The 17,700-nt window shown below is 40.4% G+C and overlaps 2 protein-coding genes across 4 annotated transcripts; one reads left to right on the top strand and one right to left on the bottom strand.

Moving 5' to 3' along the window:
- Positions 1-638: 638 nt before the first annotated feature.
- LOC131319437 (nonsense-mediated mRNA decay factor SMG7-like) lies at positions 639-9,400 on the top strand. 3 transcript variants are annotated; one of them, XM_058349673.1, is made up of 9 exons: positions 645-800; positions 3,011-3,166; positions 3,485-4,084; positions 4,232-4,354; positions 4,896-5,122; positions 5,211-7,140; positions 7,267-7,320; positions 7,436-7,557; positions 8,859-9,400. In XM_058349673.1, exons 2-6 carry the CDS (start codon positions 3,098-3,100, stop codon positions 7,120-7,122), a joined length of 2,931 nt encoding a protein of 976 aa, XP_058205656.1. In that variant the 5' UTR covers positions 645-800; positions 3,011-3,097; the 3' UTR covers positions 7,123-7,140; positions 7,267-7,320; positions 7,436-7,557; positions 8,859-9,400. The 3 variants fall into 3 exon arrangements, with proteins under 3 accessions (XP_058205654.1, XP_058205656.1, XP_058205655.1); XM_058349672.1 differs by lacking the exon at positions 7,267-7,320 and adding an exon at positions 1,526-1,578 and having other exon boundaries at positions 699-800; XM_058349671.1 differs by lacking the exon at positions 7,267-7,320 and having other exon boundaries at positions 639-800.
- Positions 9,401-11,843: 2,443 nt separating this feature from the next.
- Positions 11,844-17,559, bottom strand: LOC131320367 (phosphatidylinositol 4-phosphate 5-kinase 4-like). Its single transcript, XM_058351063.1, has 6 exons — positions 15,998-17,559; positions 15,245-15,412; positions 14,524-14,689; positions 14,234-14,350; positions 12,602-12,795; positions 11,844-12,009 (listed from the first exon to the last, which is right to left on the bottom strand). The coding sequence occupies exons 1-6, from the start codon at positions 17,188-17,190 to the stop codon at positions 11,859-11,861; spliced, it is 1,989 nt and encodes a 662-aa protein (XP_058207046.1). The 5' UTR covers positions 17,191-17,559; the 3' UTR covers positions 11,844-11,858.
- Between the last annotated feature and the right edge of the window lie 141 nt (positions 17,560-17,700).

The raw sequence follows: 17,700 nt of genomic DNA, 5'->3' as shown, positions 1-17,700 counted from the left end.
CACATTTTGAACAACAAATACAAAAAGAAAATAGAAAAAAGAGTACATATTACACCACCAATTACTGTAAATTAGGTGCTACTCCTTGAACCCCAGTGACATGACGAGACTGTTTGAACCCCAACACTTTTCCTCTAGCTAGGATGTGTTTGGTTACGGTTAACAAATTTGGATGCTTCATGGGGAGTTAATTTAGCAAATGCCCATCTTTCGAGTATTGGAATGAGATTAATATCTATACAACATGCTTGTAGTATTTAAAAAAAAAGAAGGGCTATTTACTACTATTTAGCAAGGGAAGTTATAAAGCTCCTTATATCTCACAATTGGTTGTTCAATTAAGGTTGCATTATCCCAGTAGTCATGACCCATTCGATCAATTTTTAATTTCAAATCCCACAAATCACTCTTTGAATACAAAGTTTAGGAAAAACAATAAAAATCGACAATACTGCCAAAACGTTTAGTCCCAACTGTGTGAATAGTACATAGTTTGAGGGATTGTTTATTCTCGCTTATATAGTTGAGGGCCTTAAGTGATCCAAACCCATAGTTCAGGGGTGCCAAAGAAATAACCCTATTTTCTTTTTTTCCCTTTGACGGTCATAAGAAGTTCAAACATCTTTTTATAAGTCTTTGGTAAATCATGGCCGCCTATACCACACGACAAACCAACAGAAGACCCTATATTGTTTTTCTTCTTCATTCTGACCTCTCTCTCTCTCTCTCTCTCTCTCTCTCTAAACCTCTGCTTCTTTTGGCCGATTGAAGGGCTACCTGCGGATCTGATGTCAATATAGGTAAGTAGTACATAATACATACCCAGATATACGTATTTACATGTGTACTTTACGGCGAATTTTTTTTTCCGTGTTGGTGTGAAATTATAAATTAGGTCCGATCCGATTGTTGCTGGATTGCCTGATTGTAATAATTTTGGTTGTTATTAGCTGTATGGATTGATTGGTTGGTTTATATAGTTGGGTTACTTTTCTTTCCGTTTATGATTCGTGAAAATTGAAAATTCTCACATAGTACGTTGATGTGCGACCTAATATTTCTTTGGCCCGGTGTGCTTGATTTCTATTGCCTTGATACCCCTCTGTGTATGCGCTTGTGTTTTTAGTTGCTTTTTGTGTTATTAAAGCTCCGTTTGATCAGGAGTTTGGTGCTGATGGTACCTTGTACATAACCGTACGGGTTGTGGATCCAACTCCACGGTGATTTGGTGGGGAGTTGCAGGGCCTACTTCTCCTCCCTCGTACGGCGGGGGCAAAGCTTTTCTAGAATAGGTTACTTTTGATCATGGTTTAGGCTGGTGGGTATCATATCAGCCGTTGTGTATTGGGATTTTGGACCTCTGTTATTTACCTAGCCAATATATGGCCTTACCACCGATATGGCCAAGTTTCCCGATATCGCGATTTAAAACCTTGCTTTTTGATATATTCGGTTGTTAGCCTAGTTATATATTGTAGCACAGGAAACTTCAAGGAAGCTCTTGTAATTTCTTCATATATTGCAGCACAGGGCAACTTCAAGGAAGCTCTTGTTAAGAACTTGGGATTCCACATTCAGGTAATCAAGAACTTAGGATTCCACATTTAGGTAAAAAGTTTAATGCTCATTAGTAGAAAACTAAAATGACAAACTGAAGAGGAAATCCAGAAATATGAAAAGGGAAGGAAACCAATCTGGTCAATGAGGTTTTCATTCCGAATGCAGAATAGCAGATTGGTTTCCTTCCCTTCTTCATGTTTCTGGATTTCCTCTTCAATTTTAGTCAATTTAGTTTTCTGCACTAACCGTACGGGACTACGGGTACATAACCATACGGGCCGTGGATCCAACTCCGTGGTGATTTGGTGGGGAGTTGCATTGCCATCTTCTCCTCCCTCATATGGTGGGGGCAAAGCTTTTCTAGAATAGGTTACTTTTGATCAGGCTTTAGGCTGGTACGTATCATATCGGCTGTTGTGTTTGGGATGTTAGACCTTCAACACCGTTGTTTGCCTATGTACTGGCCGATATATGGCATTATCACTGCTACTGTTAAGTTTCCCGATATGGCGATTTGAAACTGCTTTTGATGTATTTGGCATACAGAGGCGTGTAATATGGCATTATCACTGCTAACATGGTATCAAAGCTAGGTGCCAGAGAGATGGGTAGGGTGCGTGTCTTTGGCTTGCACGTAGTAAGTGCTGCCGAGTGAGCACGCTACGCGTAAGGAAGGGTGTGAAGTGAAATCCCACAACGCCTGGGTACAAAAGTAATATGAAGTATATAATCGTGAGGGCACCCTCACTTCAATAGCTAGCTTTTGGGATTGAGTTCTACCCAAGACCGTGTAACAACGTGGACCTCTTGGCTTGTCGGTCCTTCATAACAAAAGTTACAAAAGAGGGATTGTGATCCCAACTATGTAGTCTAACATGAGTATTCTTTATAGGCTACATGTAGGACCCTCAATTTCATCAAATGATCCGTGTTTCCATTGTACCTAAACCATCCACATCATATGAAGAGACATCAATAGTATCTACTTCTGAAGGTTTTAGAGGCACATGCCTCGTGCACCAAGTTACTTAGACCAGGCAAATGGGGTGCAGCTTTGAATTTTTTTTTTTCATACCTGTTTAGGATCTCATCTCAGCTATTGATTTCTAGTAAAAGGGCTCACATACTATCTTTCAAGTGCCCCTCCACTGTGTTGTGAATCACAAGGCTAACACTAAATCCTTCAATGCACTCGTTTTCTTTGGTTTGTGTATTGACAGTTCTGTTTGTCTGTTGGATTAATGATACGGGTTGCATTTTCAATGGGTCAATGGTGGTTGACCCTTTATTGTGGATTAATGTTGATCAAAAGGGTTGCCAACTGGGGGGCAAGGGTTCGTTGGAGTTCGGGCATTTATAAACCTTATGTTTGTGCTTGTTTTTCTCTGACTTCATCTAGTTTTTTTTTTATATTTATATTTATATTTTGATTGAATTTTTTATGCTGCAGGCAGTTGCTCTGCAGAGTAAATGTTGCATGTTGCTGTTGATGTTTCACCTTTTGGAGTTGAATTAAGTCAAACGTGTTTGATGGGTAATGAGTGCTCCAATGGCTAAAGCTTCAGATCTTTCATCAACAGATCGTGTTCAACGTCTTTATGCTAAAGTATTTCTTTGCCTTATCCCTGAACTTCATCTTCAGTTAAATGATTGGATAATTATTTACACTCTCATGTTCAACACTTGTTCGCTTGTGCATGTGCTTGCAAATATGGCGGGCATCTATTCATCTCTGAGAAAACATGACATGATGTTTTTGATTTGTAGTTGCATAATAGTTTAACCAAAAATTATTTTCCCATTGGGCATTGAGGAACTCAAGTTGCACCGTTTGCGATGTTCTTATTTTCAAAACATTGATGATCGTCGTTTTACTTTATGTTTGTCCTGACCAAATTGTTTGATGTTTGTCTCTACACCTTAGAATGTTGAGTTGGAGAATAGACGTCGTAAAGCAGCACATGCCAGAATTCCCTCAGACCCCAATGCATGGCAACAGATGCGAGAGAATTATGAAGCAATTGTTCTTGAAGACAATGCTTTCTCTGAACAGCATGAAATAGAGTATGCTTTGTGGCAGTTGCATTACAGGAGAATTGATGAGTTACGAGGACACCTCAGCGCTGCTCTTGCATCAGCGGGATCAACCCCCTCTCAGAATGGGAAAGGTCCCACACGAACTGGACCTGATCGAATCACAAAAATACGTTCCCAGTTTAAGACATTTCTTTCGCAGGCATCTGGCTATTATCATGACATGATGTTGAAAATTAGAGCTAAATGCGGTCTACCTCTTGGTTATGATCAAGAAACTCAGATTCTGTCTCAAGATGGAAATATATCCACCGAAATGAAGAGAGGCTTGATATCCTGCCACCGTTGTTTGATTTATCTTGGGGATCTTGCTCGTTACAAAGGGTTATATGGGGAGGTAGAGTCCAAGGCTCGAGATTTTGCAGCAGCGTCAAGCTACTATATGCAAGCCTCTTCACTTTGGCCTTCAAATGGTAACCCTCATCATCAGGTGTTCCTTTTGAACCCTTGTTTCTATGCTTGCTTGCATTTCATAGTGTATTCAATCCTGATATGGGAAGGTGTTTTGCATCTAATATATACTTGTCTTATTGTGATATACATATGTTAGTCGACTCATCTTTGGCTTATTCTTCAGCTTGCTATATTGGCTTTATACTCGGGGGATGAATTGGTGGCCATTTACAGATACTTTCGAAGTCTAGCAGTTGATTACCCTTTTTCCACAGCCAGGGATAATTTGATTATTGCATTTGAGAAGGTAAGCGGTTACTGTGTATAACTTGTACCATATGGTCCATACTGATGAATGATGATAACGGTGAGTCATATTTCTTTTATATGCTTTTCAGTAATATCTGGCATAAGAATGCTTTGTAGACTTGGATTTTAGGGGTTGCAACCGAGTTTGGGTTCTTTGGTTGGATAGATCTGTAGCAAATGAGTGGTGGATCCAGCAACATTTTTCCAACGATTCTAGGGTCCCGGTGACTCTAGGACCTCCAATGAGGTATTTTCCAGTGAGGTTGGTTTTTGGTGAGATGAAAAGGCTGGGATTTGAGCCTAGAAGCTCTGATACCAAATGATGCAACCAAAATAAGAAGATAGATTGATTAAGAGAGAAAATTCCTAAATAGGGATACGAGAGTCTAGCATTAGCAAGTTAAAAAGCAAGCAATTGATGAAGCTCCTAAGCCTCTAACTGTCTTTCATGTCACTCAATAGGACTTTTTAGTTTGACAATCTGTATGCGTAAAATGTTCAATGTCAGTTACGGTTTTAGTTATATTTTTCTTTTGCAGAACCGTCAGAGTTATTCCCAGCTCCCTGGAAATGCCAAAGCATCTGTTAAGATAGTCCCTACGCGGATGACTGCAAAAAGGAGAGGAAAAGGTGACACCAGTGTTCAGAAAGATAGTAGAGCAGAGGCTAATCTTGTCAAGGAAAGAGCATCAAGTGTACCAGTGACTTTTAAAGCTTTCAGCATTCGTTTTGTCCGTCTAAATGGCATTCTTTTCTCAAGGACAAGGTACGTCTTCTAAACAATGTATATTGTATTAGGTTGTCTAGAAGTTGACTCAAATGGTTGATATTGCTTTTCTGTCAACTGTAACCAGCTTGGAGACATTTGAGGAGGTTTACTCTTTTGTAAGAGGTGATTTGCTGGATCTTCTTGGTTCTGGTGCAAATGAGGAGTACACTTTTGGTTCAGATGCTGCTGAGTGTAGGCTAGTGATCGTTAGACTGATAGCAATTCTCATTTTCAGTGTTCACAATGTGAATAGGGAAACAGAGAATCAGTCCTATGCTGAAATTTTGCAACGTTCGCTAGTGCTTCAGAATGTATTTACTGCTATTTTTGAGTTCATGGGCCTCATCCTCGAGAGATGTGTTCAGTTGAATGATCCTTCAACGAGCTATTTGTTGCCTGGCATCATGGTTTTTGTGGAATGGTTAGCTTGTCGGCAAGATATTGCAGGTGGCTCTGAAGTGGATGAGAAACAAGCTAGTGCTAGGTCATTGTTTTGGAATCACTTTGTTTCGTTTTTAAACAAGCTCTTGTCAAGTGGATTGCCCGCTATTAATGAGGATGGAGATGAAACATGCTTTTCCGATATGCGTAGATATGATGAAGGTGAAACTGCCAACCGGCTAGCATTGTTTGAAGACGTTGAAATGAGAGGATTCCTCCCTCTTCTTCCTGCCCAACTAATCCTTGATTTTTCGATGAAATATCCATTTGGAAGCGACGGAGGTAATAAGGAGAAGAGCGCACGTGTTCAGAGGATCATAGCGGCTGGAAAGGCTCTTGCTAATGTGATTCGTGTTGGGCAACAGACACTTTATTATGATTCCAAGTCGAAGAGATTTGCTTTAGGTATTGAGCCACAAATGTCGGATGATTGTTCACTTTTTGGTTCTTGGGAAATTCCCAGAGAAAATGGTATAGGGCAAGAAATTCAAGCAGAGAGTCAACTAAATCTTGGACCAAGGTTATGCATTGAAAGGGAAGAGGATGACGAGGAGATTGTTTTCAAACCGGTTTTGTCTGAGAAGAATCCCGATGGAGTTGCTTCAAAATTTACCTCTTCTCAGGTTTTTGGATCTAGTGTTAATAGCTCCAGGGTGGTTGATTTGGAGAGTCACATTGGCGGTGTTGTTTCAGTCCCAATTGATGGTTTTCTTTTGAAGGATACTTACAGTACATGTTCAAGGCAACCTACACCTCTTGCTAACATTACTCCCCCGTATTTTCAGCCCAGTGCTTCAACTTGGCTTGGAGAACAGGTTTCTGCAAATGAACAACTCACCAAATTGAGCTTATCGGAAAATGGGTTTCCTATGAAACTTGGATTGCAACATCATTTGATTCCTCAGCAGTCTTTCAATCTCAATGACACAAATACCTATCCGGATACTGTACTGCCTAGTAAATTTGATTCTATTATGACATTAGGACAAGTTGTGGATAGCTTGTCAACGAAGCCTTCGCCAATGATGCCTGCAGTAATGAGAAAGAATCCAGTGAGCAGACCTGTTAGGCATGCAGGTCCCCCACCTGGATTCAACTCCATCCCAACCAAACTTGTGGATGAGTTCTCCTTGTCTGGTGTAACATCAAAGAACGAAAATGCACCAATGGATGACTATAGGTGGCTAGATGGATATCAGTTTACATCATCAACAAACCAAGGCATCGGGATCAATAATGATTTCATAAATCAGTCAGCGGGAAATGGATACCACCAGCCTGTAACTCAGATCAATAGCTCTTTGGGGATGGCCGATCTAAACAAAAAAAATAGCTCTTTGGGGATGGTAAGCTTTCCATTTCCTGGAAAACAAATGCCATCATTTGAAGTCCAGGCAGAAAAACAGAAAGGCTGGAATGATTATCAGTTTTTGGAAAGTCTCAGTCTACATCAAAAGCAGCAGCAGCAGCTTCAGAAAGGAAATCAGCAGTCATTTTTCGCCCTGCCAGAGCAGTATCAAGGACAGACTTTTTTGGAAGATGGTTTCTTTGAGTGAGATGAGTATGGACGGATGGTAAGACGAACCTTTTCATGCTCTTTTATGACTGTAAACAAGGTTTTTGCTGGTGAGCTGAAGTGGTTTATAGAGTGATTCTTGTCAAAGCACTGGATTTGTTCCTGAGGCTGTATTTTAATCAAGGATTTGCTTATGGGAAAGGGGAAGGAGATGGAAAAGTTTTAGAAACTTACATTCGTGAGTTGTTAGATGCTTGAACTTTTCCGTTTCTTTTCTTTACCCCAATCCTTGATCCAAATACAACATCAGTATTTCCTCCAAATCCAGCAATGATTATTTCTTTGCCATTCAGGTTGCGTGCAATTTACTTGCTGGATGTCCAGTGACCTGGTGCTGCCAGTTCGTTCACCTTTGCAGTGTGCCAATGTTAGTTTCTGTTGGAGAAGAGTTTTGCAGGCACCTGCTAATGAACAGGTCTCTCTCTCTCTCTCTCTCTCTCTCTCTCTCTCTCTCTCTCTCTCTCTCACCCACACACACACACACACACACACACACACTAGCAGTTTGGATGGTGAGAAAGGGTGAAAAAGAAAGGATTGGATTTTCTCAACGAACCTCACCATTTTGGGGTGAGAGAACCTGTATTTCTCATCTTAGTATTTGGATAGGATTCTCTTTTCTCTCCAGTTGTTATCATTTCTCAGCCGAAGGACCTGTAAATAACCTAATAACATTGCTAACAATAGTCAGTTCTTGTTAGCTTTATCATTTATGCTCAACGTTCAACTATTTCCCAGGTAAAATAATTACCAGGACAAGTCTCATAATATTGCGGTTGACTGTAGGCATCTTTGGTTCTTTTCTTTTCTCAGTCCTTCCACTTCTGTGGTGACCGAAACTGCAGAATGGTCTGCCAAATTCCTAACTCAAGCTTGAACCTTGTTATTTATGTAATTATGTTGCACTTGAAATTCGAGGTTGTTTTATGGGCATTGGCCCTGCTGGAAGAATTTTTTTAACCAAATCCAGAGCCTGTCTCGCAGGTTGCAGCTTTCAGAATCTGTTTTGCAGAATACTTTTGGAAAAATTATTTTGAAAATACAAATAGTCATATCTAGTATCTTATCGCATGTATTTTTTGTTAAAAGATCTTTTAATGCTTTCTCAAAGTGATTCTTTTCCCAAAAAAGAAGTCTTACACAGTAAGTTTTAAAAAATGCTTATCTGAAAACTGTAACCAATCACCAACACGTCTAAGAGGCTTGTTGGATGCTTCGTGGACGCAGACGCGCTGGGTACTTGTGGAGACACATATGGAACACACAAGTTAATTTTACTTATTCAAAGCTGGGGATACACCGGGGACACATCTAGGACATGCATGTGTGGACACAACGGCGGTCATTTTGTAATACTACGATCTTATTTCGAGGCCTCAGGAATCATAACATAATATGCGGTAAAAATTACAACATAACGATAATTCACCTAACAAAAGTAAAAGGTGAGAAACACAAATGAATAATATTTGCTTTTTGGTTGTTTCTATTTATGATATCATACGAATAGCAACTGAACATAAATCAGAATTATATACATATTTCTGTCCTGTGTGCTTGCCTGGTTAGTTGGGGATTATTATCTTGAGTTTTCTTTTTGAATCTTGTTCTGGTGTTTTCACTTGCACTATAGTCTATAAATGCTCTCTTGCTTGTACAATTCTTCGTTTTCCATGTTTGACTTATTGGCATTGTTTTCCTTTCTTATTTACGCAGCTTGTGCTGAGCTTCCTAGACCGCATGGGTGGAGATAATGAAATCAGTAGGGATTGGAAAATGCGGATTGATGAGGGTACGATTCTTGTCTGGTTGGATGGTTGGGACGTCTATAACACGAATCAAGATGTCTAATGGTGGTATTTGAAATTGGACGGATTGAAGTATGAAGACTACTGAAGTTCTACTAGCTATCAATAGTTTGACTGGTAAAAGGTATCTGCTAGATGGGGACATAATAAATAGGTTTGTGATGCCATGGACGATGTCACTATTTTCTGGCCAGTGAGCGCTTGAAGTAGAAATCTTTGCAGTTTCTGTCGAGTTGCCCGGTTGTTCAGATAGTGTAGTTTACCTCAAATTAGCTATGGGAAGAGTCTGGTGATCTTGTTTTGGATTGTGATGATTTAGAAAACAAGCATGTGGTTGCAGACGCATTTTGCTTTCTGTGTGTCTAATAATGCTTGGCTGCTTGCAGCCTTGTGTTTCACGATTCGGATATGTTGTCTAATATTTCAAGTTGTGGAGTATTTTAACTTGAATTATTCTTTTTTTTTTTTCCTTGCCCTTTGTTTGGATTTGCTAAAGGAAAAAAAAGAAAAGAAAAAGAGAATTAAGTAACAGAAACTAAATTATGTAGTTGTACTTTACTGGGTGGTGTCATAAAATATGGATCTGATTTTATTACTGTATTTGTTTTCCTCTTCTTCTTTTTTTTTTTCCCTTTTCCCTTGATAAATCCAAAATTCAAAGGTTGCTTTTATGGATTACACTCATCACAAATGCAGATTGGGAAAAAGATAAGAAAAGCTTCTAAACTATATTTTTGTTTTCTTGAAAAATATATATGCTAAAACCGTGCCACAATCTGGAAACGATAATCGATAGGGAGATGGTGCAGAAGCATTCGTCTCCTTTAGGCTCTCTCTCTCTCTCTCTCTCCAAATTGTTCTGGATTGGGGTAGACATTTTTTCTCCCTCCTAGAGTGAGGTAAGATTTTTCATCTTCCCGACATTTTTTGGATTGACCACGACATGGATATGGCGACTGGTGGCCACTGGCCACTCATCCTTCAGGAATAGTCCTGAATAGTGAAGGCGATGGCGACACTTACAGATGATGGGCATATGATTAACACCAGCTTTTTCTTCGGCTTTTTTTTTTGGTCTATGTTGATTTTGGTCCTTCGTGTCTTCTTTCATTATTCTTTTACAAGCGTATGGACCGTGTATTTTTGTTTTACTAGTATAAACTACATAGTTTTCGATCTGTAAACATAGGGAACTTCGTTAGAAGAACCAATAATCCACAACAAATGCGGAAAAAGTTTGAATAAAACCAAACATAATCCAAATGGCTTATTAAGCCAAAAAAAGGCCAACATCGATGTCATCGGAGAGAATTTTATCTGCAAAATCATCCCAAAATTTTATGTCCTGAGATTAGATCAAAAGAATTCATGATAAAATGGTTGTGTTGGAAATTTTTTTACACCTTTTGCTGTAACCTTTCCCAATTATCTTACCTATGAATCTACAGCATGGATTGAGAAATGAGATCAGAGTGTAACCGGTGTGGAGGCGGCATTTTCACGATTCTGTACAAAAAGTCCTATCCGTATGTCATTAACAGAATAGTCGATATACAAACAAAGAATTCTACAGAATCGTGAGGTGGATTCGAGTCTTTGTTATTTAAAACTAAAAGGCCGATTTGAGTGACTTATGATTGTACAAATGTCACTGTCGCATCATTCAGATAAGTTATCCGTACATGAATTGTAAAAGAACAGCATTTCGTCTTTCAGAAAATGGGTTAGTAGCAGGTGGGTGATCCTTGTTCAGGCGTCTTCCTCGAAAACTTTGAGAATGAAGTCGCGGAAACGCCTCGAGTACTGTTTAGGATCGACGGCTGAGATTGAGGTGGGATCGTACTGGATGGACTTGTAGGCATGCTCAAGCTTCTTTGTAATGTCATAGTCTTGTAAAATGTCTATGATTCCAAAGAACATCACCACATCATAGTATTCCCCAGTTGGCTCTCCCACCACCTGAAACTCACAATCGAGCTTTCTCTCTGTTCTTTCTACTCTTGCTGGCATGTTTATTCCTAGCCTTATGCTAGCCCACCTGCAATTTACTCATCAATCCACACACACACAAAAAAAAGTTTGTGCATATTTCAAGGTACAGTGTTATTGATTTTGATCATAGTTGTCAAAAACCTACGATACGGGATACAATCGTGTCCTTACAAAAACGATACGTATCCCATCCCGAATGCTAGGTGCGATTGGCCAACTACAATACTGTCAATATTCGTCAATTTAGTTCTTGACACGTCAGTTGGTTTCAAGTTAACTGTCAGCTAGCTTGAATAGCACAACTACTGATTTCTCTTTCAACTTCCAAAATTCACCTCAGTATTCAAGCATCTCTAGTAGTTCACCATACCAGAATATTGTAACAGCTATCATTTTAGCATAATCGATGAGCTTAACGATACACTATGAAGTCCTTCGACTGACCAAACCGAAAAAAAAAGAAAAGGAAAGAAAGAAAGAAGGCCAGTGCTAAACACCTTGCCAGAGTTGGCAGAAAGTTAAGCAATCCAACAACTTATCAAGGGCTTAGCAGTTCACACGCAATTGGAGAGCTTCAAATCGCAAGTGGAAACGCCAAAATAGTGGATTACTGTACTTGCTTTTTATCTTTCAATTTTAATTCAGAATGGATTACCGGAAAGAAATATAATGAGAACGCGTCCCTTTTGCGATGTTTTTATTTTTCAAAATTTAGAGTCATAAGACTTGAATGAAAGCAACACTTCAGAGGAAAAAACTTACCCTTCTGGATCTGAGAGAAGCTGATCCACAGCTGCTCTTGAAAGACGGGGAGCTGACGGTTCTGTCTCTGCATCATCATCTACATGGAAAAAAGGGTACACATTAAACTCCCTTCTCGTCGATTAATTTATAAATGACCAACCTAAGGTTGTGTTTAGTATTGTGTTTTACCAGTACTAGGTGTCGGATCACCGGAAAGAATAAGATTGCCGGAATTTGTTGAGTCTCTGAAGTGAAGTCCAACCAGAAGGCTGTAGTCCATTATTCTTTCCTGTTCTAGAAACTCACTATCTCTATCTAGTTGCCTGTAAAAAAAGAATACACCAACGTTCAATTTTGCTTGCCTATTTGGTCGAAATTAAATAGGAAAAAGCAAATCCAAGAGTGTAATGTTAGATGCAATCCATTGTTTCTAATAAATCAGATGTCCGGGCACCTCAACTAATTCTAGATTGGTGACAATGGAATTGATAGCACTTAGGAGGTTTTGAACTTGAAATCTTAAAAAGAAATGATCTCCCAAGTGTCAAGCCCTTGACTGTCACGCCAATCCCTTAAGTTATATTTGTGCACTAGCATAGTCATGGTTAAAACTAGTGATTCAGACGAACAAGGCTAAAAACGAACAAGTGGGGCATAGTCATGGTTAGCCTTGTTTTGACTTATCTTTACAAGCAGCATCCTATAACTTTTTAGTTAGCAAAAACGCCCCATGCAATGCTTCGTGTAAAGACTTATGTGTGCACTGATTCGCATAGCTATCTGACATACATGACTGAACAAAATATCAAGGGATCATCATGTATGGGCGATTCTGGACACAGATGTGAACGAGTCTGTGCATATAAATCTACGCACGCAGACTTTCCCGCGCAATTAGGCCAAATTTGAGTTTACCTTCGGAATTCTTGAAACCAGGTCCTCTGCAAACGGAATAAGAAGTTGAGATCAAGGTCTTTAAGAATGGTGGTGGCATCGATTTCTGCCTCTGGCTTGTCTGTTATGCGGCCAAGCGAAGACCCTTTCAAGTCGTATTTTCTGTGAATTGTGTATTCAGAACAGAACAGATTCCCCATTATTATGAACCGCACCTGGAAAAAAATAAAAATCATCAATCCCATTAACCACCACATGAAAACCAAAAAAATGAAAACAATGCCCTACAAGATTTTTGTTATCGGTTCAAGGGGTAGTGCAATTGGTTGATCGGCCAGGACGGAGGGGCTTACCACCCTGATGTCCCAGGTTCGACTCATGCACTACGAAAAGCCCTTGGGGCCACCCCATGCGTAAAAACCCTTTGGGTTAGCAGGGGCTTGTGGGGGGCTAGAGAGATTAGTCCTATGGTGCGTGCAAGCTGGCCCAGGGACCACTCTTCATTAGCAAAAAAAAAAAATTTGATTTTTGTTGTCGACCCAACTATAGGTACTAAATGAACGGCTCAGATCATTTGTGAGAAATCCAAACGTGGATCCCGTGCTCCGATCTGTGCACTACTATCGGTGCACGTGGACCCTTGGTTAGTGCCCATAGGATTATGGTTTTGTCATGGAGAATGTGACAGGAATGTTGTATTTGGAACAAGAGGCCTGATAAAAACATGAAAGTGAATCTAGACCGTCCAGTGTTATTTCATGGACGATTTCATGTTTTTCTTGTGATTTCTCGCCAAGGTGGAGATTGTTGAAGATTGGAGTTTTCTCACGTTTTCCACAAGAGGGAGGATTTTGGTCAAAGAAGATCTTCAGAGGATTGGCTCAAAATCCCCTCCAGCAGCTATGTTTGACAAAAGGAAGCTTTGGGATAAAGCTGCATTAAAAGTCTCAATGGGAATTTTCATCCCCTCCAGCAGCTATGTTTGACAAAAGGAAGCTTTGGGATAAAGCTGCATTAAAAGTCTCAATGGGAATTTTCTTCTCTGGCGTGGCTGTGAACATGGTTTTACTCCTCCCTATATATACCCTAGTAGTTTGCTATTGTAAAGTAACACAGAGATCTGAGAGTTTGTGAGTTTGGGTGGGTGTACACTGGGATTGGGTGAGAGTTTGTAAATCCTCCAAATACAAATCAGTTGTCCGTGGAGTAGGCGATTTGCCGAACCACGTAAATCCGTTGTCTCTGTGTTCAATTGGGTGTGTGTGTTTCTTTGTGTGTTTTTGGTTTGATCCTTATTTCCGCAACATTTCTTTCATATATCCTCTATCTTTTCTGTTGGCACAATGGTTTTGCTTGGAATGTTTTATTTGGAATAGGACGCACACTCTACCGAGATGCGTCTTGGATGTATTTCTTTGTTTTGGGTAAAAATCAAATGGGAGCTGAGTGCCTAGGACGGTTCAGCTTATACGCGACTCGATTAATTTTGGAGATTTTGAAGTTAACGATGGCATAATCTCTTGTGGCCGCAAGGGAGTACGGAGCTCCGGAGAGTAATCCCGCTGTATGCTCTCGTTCGACCAACCCCTTACTTGATACTGATATAGCATGAAATAATAAAAGACATACATAATTTTGTGGAGGCATAAATACCTTCTTCTGGGCAGGACCATTCAACTTCACACAATGCAAGCCATAGAATTTGGTAACAAGTGTGTTCTCGAAGGCGCGGACGTGATTATAATAGGCCGAAAGCATCCTCAGGAGCACCTAAATAATCATGATCACGACTAGAAAATTAGAATGAGATATTTCTTTTTGATAACTTGATATCCGGCCTCATGGACAGGCTAAAATTAAAAAGACGAAAGCCGAAAGCAATTGATCCAACAAGCCATAACGTATCCATGGGGAAGGAATTAGAAGGCGAGAAGGTATCTCACTTTGACTTCTGCTTTCTTCATGGTCTTGATCATGTAACGATCGTCGTCGGTCAAGTAGAAGAAGCTTCCACTTTTACCGGGAGAGGAGAGCTCTCGAAGCGCGTCGTCCCCGCAAATCGATATCATGTAGTCTGCTGCATCTACATTGAACAACTTCCTCAAAGTCCTGAATTCATATCATGAATGCGAAATCAGTACAAGCACTCCTAAATACGACGCATGCGAAAGAAGATTCCCCACATACACAAACAAGGCCAGACATTGTTTTGATATCTCTTTTCAATAATCACGTATTCTGACCAGCTTGCGCAACATCATTATCGTGCCAAATTCATTAGTACGGACAACTATACACATGGGCACCATATCGATCGATGGTTTTAAATGCATCTCTAAAATCTCTCCACCATAGCCTATTCCACTTTTTTATGCAAGGGGACATAGATGAGGGTAAGTTCTTACCTAAAATTCAATTCTCTCAACGAATGCATTCTCATACGCATGATTTTATCTCATTAAGAATCGTAGATTTTCGAGATTTCTACTCTATCGTCTTGCTGTAAGTGCATTGCTATAGAAGGCAGGGGAACAGAGACGAAAATCGCTGGGTCGATACCACAAACACTTAGAACTTCTGTGCCCATGATTAATGCCATGCAAATCTAAAGGTGTTAAATGCACAATAAAATGATTGAACATGGGTGATAAAGTAAGCCCTCACCTGAAAACTAAGGGGCAATAATCCTTCCACCGGAATTCGCAGGACTGGTGTGGGGGAGTGTATTTGGATCCCTCCGCAGGAAATTTTGTCCAGACTTTTTCCTTTGGATCAAAAGCTGAAGCCTTTAAGTCTAATGTCGCAACTGGACCAGGTCTTCCCACAGAATGCCTGCCCAAAATATAACACAAGGGACCAAATTGAAATTAATTGAAACGTTTCAAGGAAAATGCCTTGGACATAGACTTTTGGACGCTCGATCGAACACTGGTTTCTGGAAGCCGTCCCACCCACTAGGTACACCAAACGGCTCTGAACACATCTGTGTCTGCACCGGTGGGCCAAAAATGTGGACAAAAGTCTTAGTTAAGAGTTGGGTATCAGTTTTCTATTCCAGGTTGAATGCAAAGCTTGAAGAATACCCAAGTCATGAAATTTCCATCATTGGCATTTAACTTTGCATTCCCATTGGTAATCATCCCAAAGTAGTGTTTTTGATTGAGAGGAATGAAGTTGGAATACCATTGTCATTCTGACATTTGCTTCTGAAGAGGTTAGACAGCCCATTTTCTAAACGATGCGAATTTTGGTTATGACCGGTATATCTAAGGGAACAAAAACGATATGTGCTACATAGCTGCCGCTATTTAAAACCTTGCTCAAAACCTACGTAAGAAACTACAACAATCTACAAATACCCAACATTTGCTAACCAATTTTATTAAGTCATTATGATGTTTATCACATCATACATACCTGATTCCCAGCTGCAAATTGAGCATTAGCTCATAGTTCTTATGTCCTTTAGAGATTGTCACACCTTGTCTCTTCACCACATTTGGTATCCTAATCGCACTCCCTCTCTTACACGCATCTTCGAGTTGCACCCCGGCTAAGCCATTTTCCATCTCTCTCCCCACCGTCAAATTCCTATCAAAACAATCCCAAGTCGACGAAGCCCCAACACCACCCTCCAACATTCGCATCCGGTTGAATTCCTTATCCTCCCCTGCATCCAGTCTCCCATCGACTGACATTCTCCTTGGCCTAACATTGGAATCCGCCGCCTTCGTTGACCTCCACACCGCGAGCTTCTTTTGCGACGGCATGATCGGAACCTTCTCGTTCGGACAAACTTTACAATCACCCAAATCCACATTGAACACATCCTGAGGGTCCCAATCAAGATTTTCCTCTGGAGTGGAGGATCCCATTGGAAAATAAGTCCCATTTTGTTCATTTGGATCTCTACTCCAATTCCCCACATAGGTACTCCCATTTTCCCACCTAAATGTTCCATTTCCTTTGGGTAACCCATCTTCCCAATACCCATCAAACCTATTCCCATTACTCCAAATAAATGTGCCTTTGCCACAAATACTTCCATTCTTCCATTCCCCCACATAATGATTCCCATTACTCCATTGGTACTTACCATGGCCTTCTTGTAACCCGCGACACCATTCGCCGTCGTAACAATCACCGTTCGCATAGGTCTTGATCCCGTGCCCGTGTTTCAAATTCATGACCCAAAGCCCCTTGTACGTCTCGCCATTGGGTCCCGTGTACGTGCCTTTTCCGTCCATGTAACCGCTTTTGAATTCGCCTTCGTATGTGGCCCCAGAAGGCCAACTGAACCTTCCTTTGCCCATTGTCTTGCCACCGTACCACTCTCCTATGTACATGCACCCGTCGGTCCACAAGTATTTTCCTAGCCCGTGGGGGAAATTATCGGACCAATGGCCTGTATAGTAATCCCCATTGGCTAGGACTCTGTCCGCAATGTAAATTTCGCCCGGTCCTTTTCCCTGTCCGCGATCATGGCTTTCATCGTCTTTGTCATCATCGTCATCCTCTGCATGTGCAACGTATGTTGTCCCGAAAAGGCTGTGGGCTCGCTTCTTTGCTGCAGCCTGCGTCTTGCGAACCGTAGCCTCCCATGCCTTCATGATACCGCAATTCTGTTTTCTGAAATTCGACAATCTCTCTATTTCAGATTGTTCGGAAATGCATGATGGTTTCAACTATTTCTTTTTTCAAATGATAGTAAACAAGAAGTTTTTTTAGAGATCTGCCAATATGGAAAAATGGTGTAATAAAACAACATGGCTGTACAATGTAACAAAATCCAAAGATTGAAACATGACTCTCTCTCTCTCTCTCTCTCTCGTAATTGCAACCAAACGGAACAAACATCTGTCTTTGACAATTTTTGGTCCATAATTTTGGTTTTTTTGGGTACATTTCAGTTGTGTTTTGGTGGTGTGACATGAAGTGCACAAAAAGCCCTACAAATAAGGTGAAAATGGGGACATCTGTTGCTACGGGAATGGTCAAAAGTGACCGTAAGGGACTTCAAATGGGCTATTTATTATACATACAAGGTTTCAAATAAAGGTCTTTGAGTATCGTATAAGCATATACATAACAGAATTTCGGACATGTCATACATACCTACA

The sequence above is a fragment of the Rhododendron vialii genome, chromosome 3a, assembly GCF_030253575.1.
Source record: "Rhododendron vialii isolate Sample 1 chromosome 3a, ASM3025357v1".
NCBI lineage: Eukaryota > Viridiplantae > Streptophyta > Magnoliopsida > Ericales > Ericaceae > Rhododendron > Rhododendron vialii.
This window is presented reverse-complemented; position numbering and strand designations above follow the sequence as displayed.

Excerpts from the sequence above, each read along its gene's own strand:
- LOC131319437 (XM_058349671.1), top strand. The coding sequence starts at position 3,098 with ATGAGTGCTCCAATGGCTAAAGCTTCAGATCTTTCATCAACAGATCGT. Across the intron at positions 3,167-3,484 it reads TTCAACGTCTTTATGCTAAA|AATGTTGAGTTGGAGAATAG; the intron begins GTATTTCTTTGC and ends TCTACACCTTAG. Across the intron at positions 5,123-5,210 it reads ATTCTTTTCTCAAGGACAAG|CTTGGAGACATTTGAGGAGG; the intron begins GTACGTCTTCTA and ends AACTGTAACCAG.
- LOC131320367 (XM_058351063.1), bottom strand. The coding sequence starts at position 17,190 with ATGAAGGCATGGGAGGCTACGGTTCGCAAGACGCAGGCTGCAGCAAAG. Across the intron at positions 14,351-14,523 it reads TGAAGAAAGCAGAAGTCAAA|GTGCTCCTGAGGATGCTTTC; the intron begins GTGAGATACCTT and ends ATGATTATTTAG. Across the intron at positions 12,796-14,233 it reads ATGGTCCTGCCCAGAAGAAG|GTGCGGTTCATAATAATGGG; the intron begins GTATTTATGCCT and ends ATTTTTTTCCAG.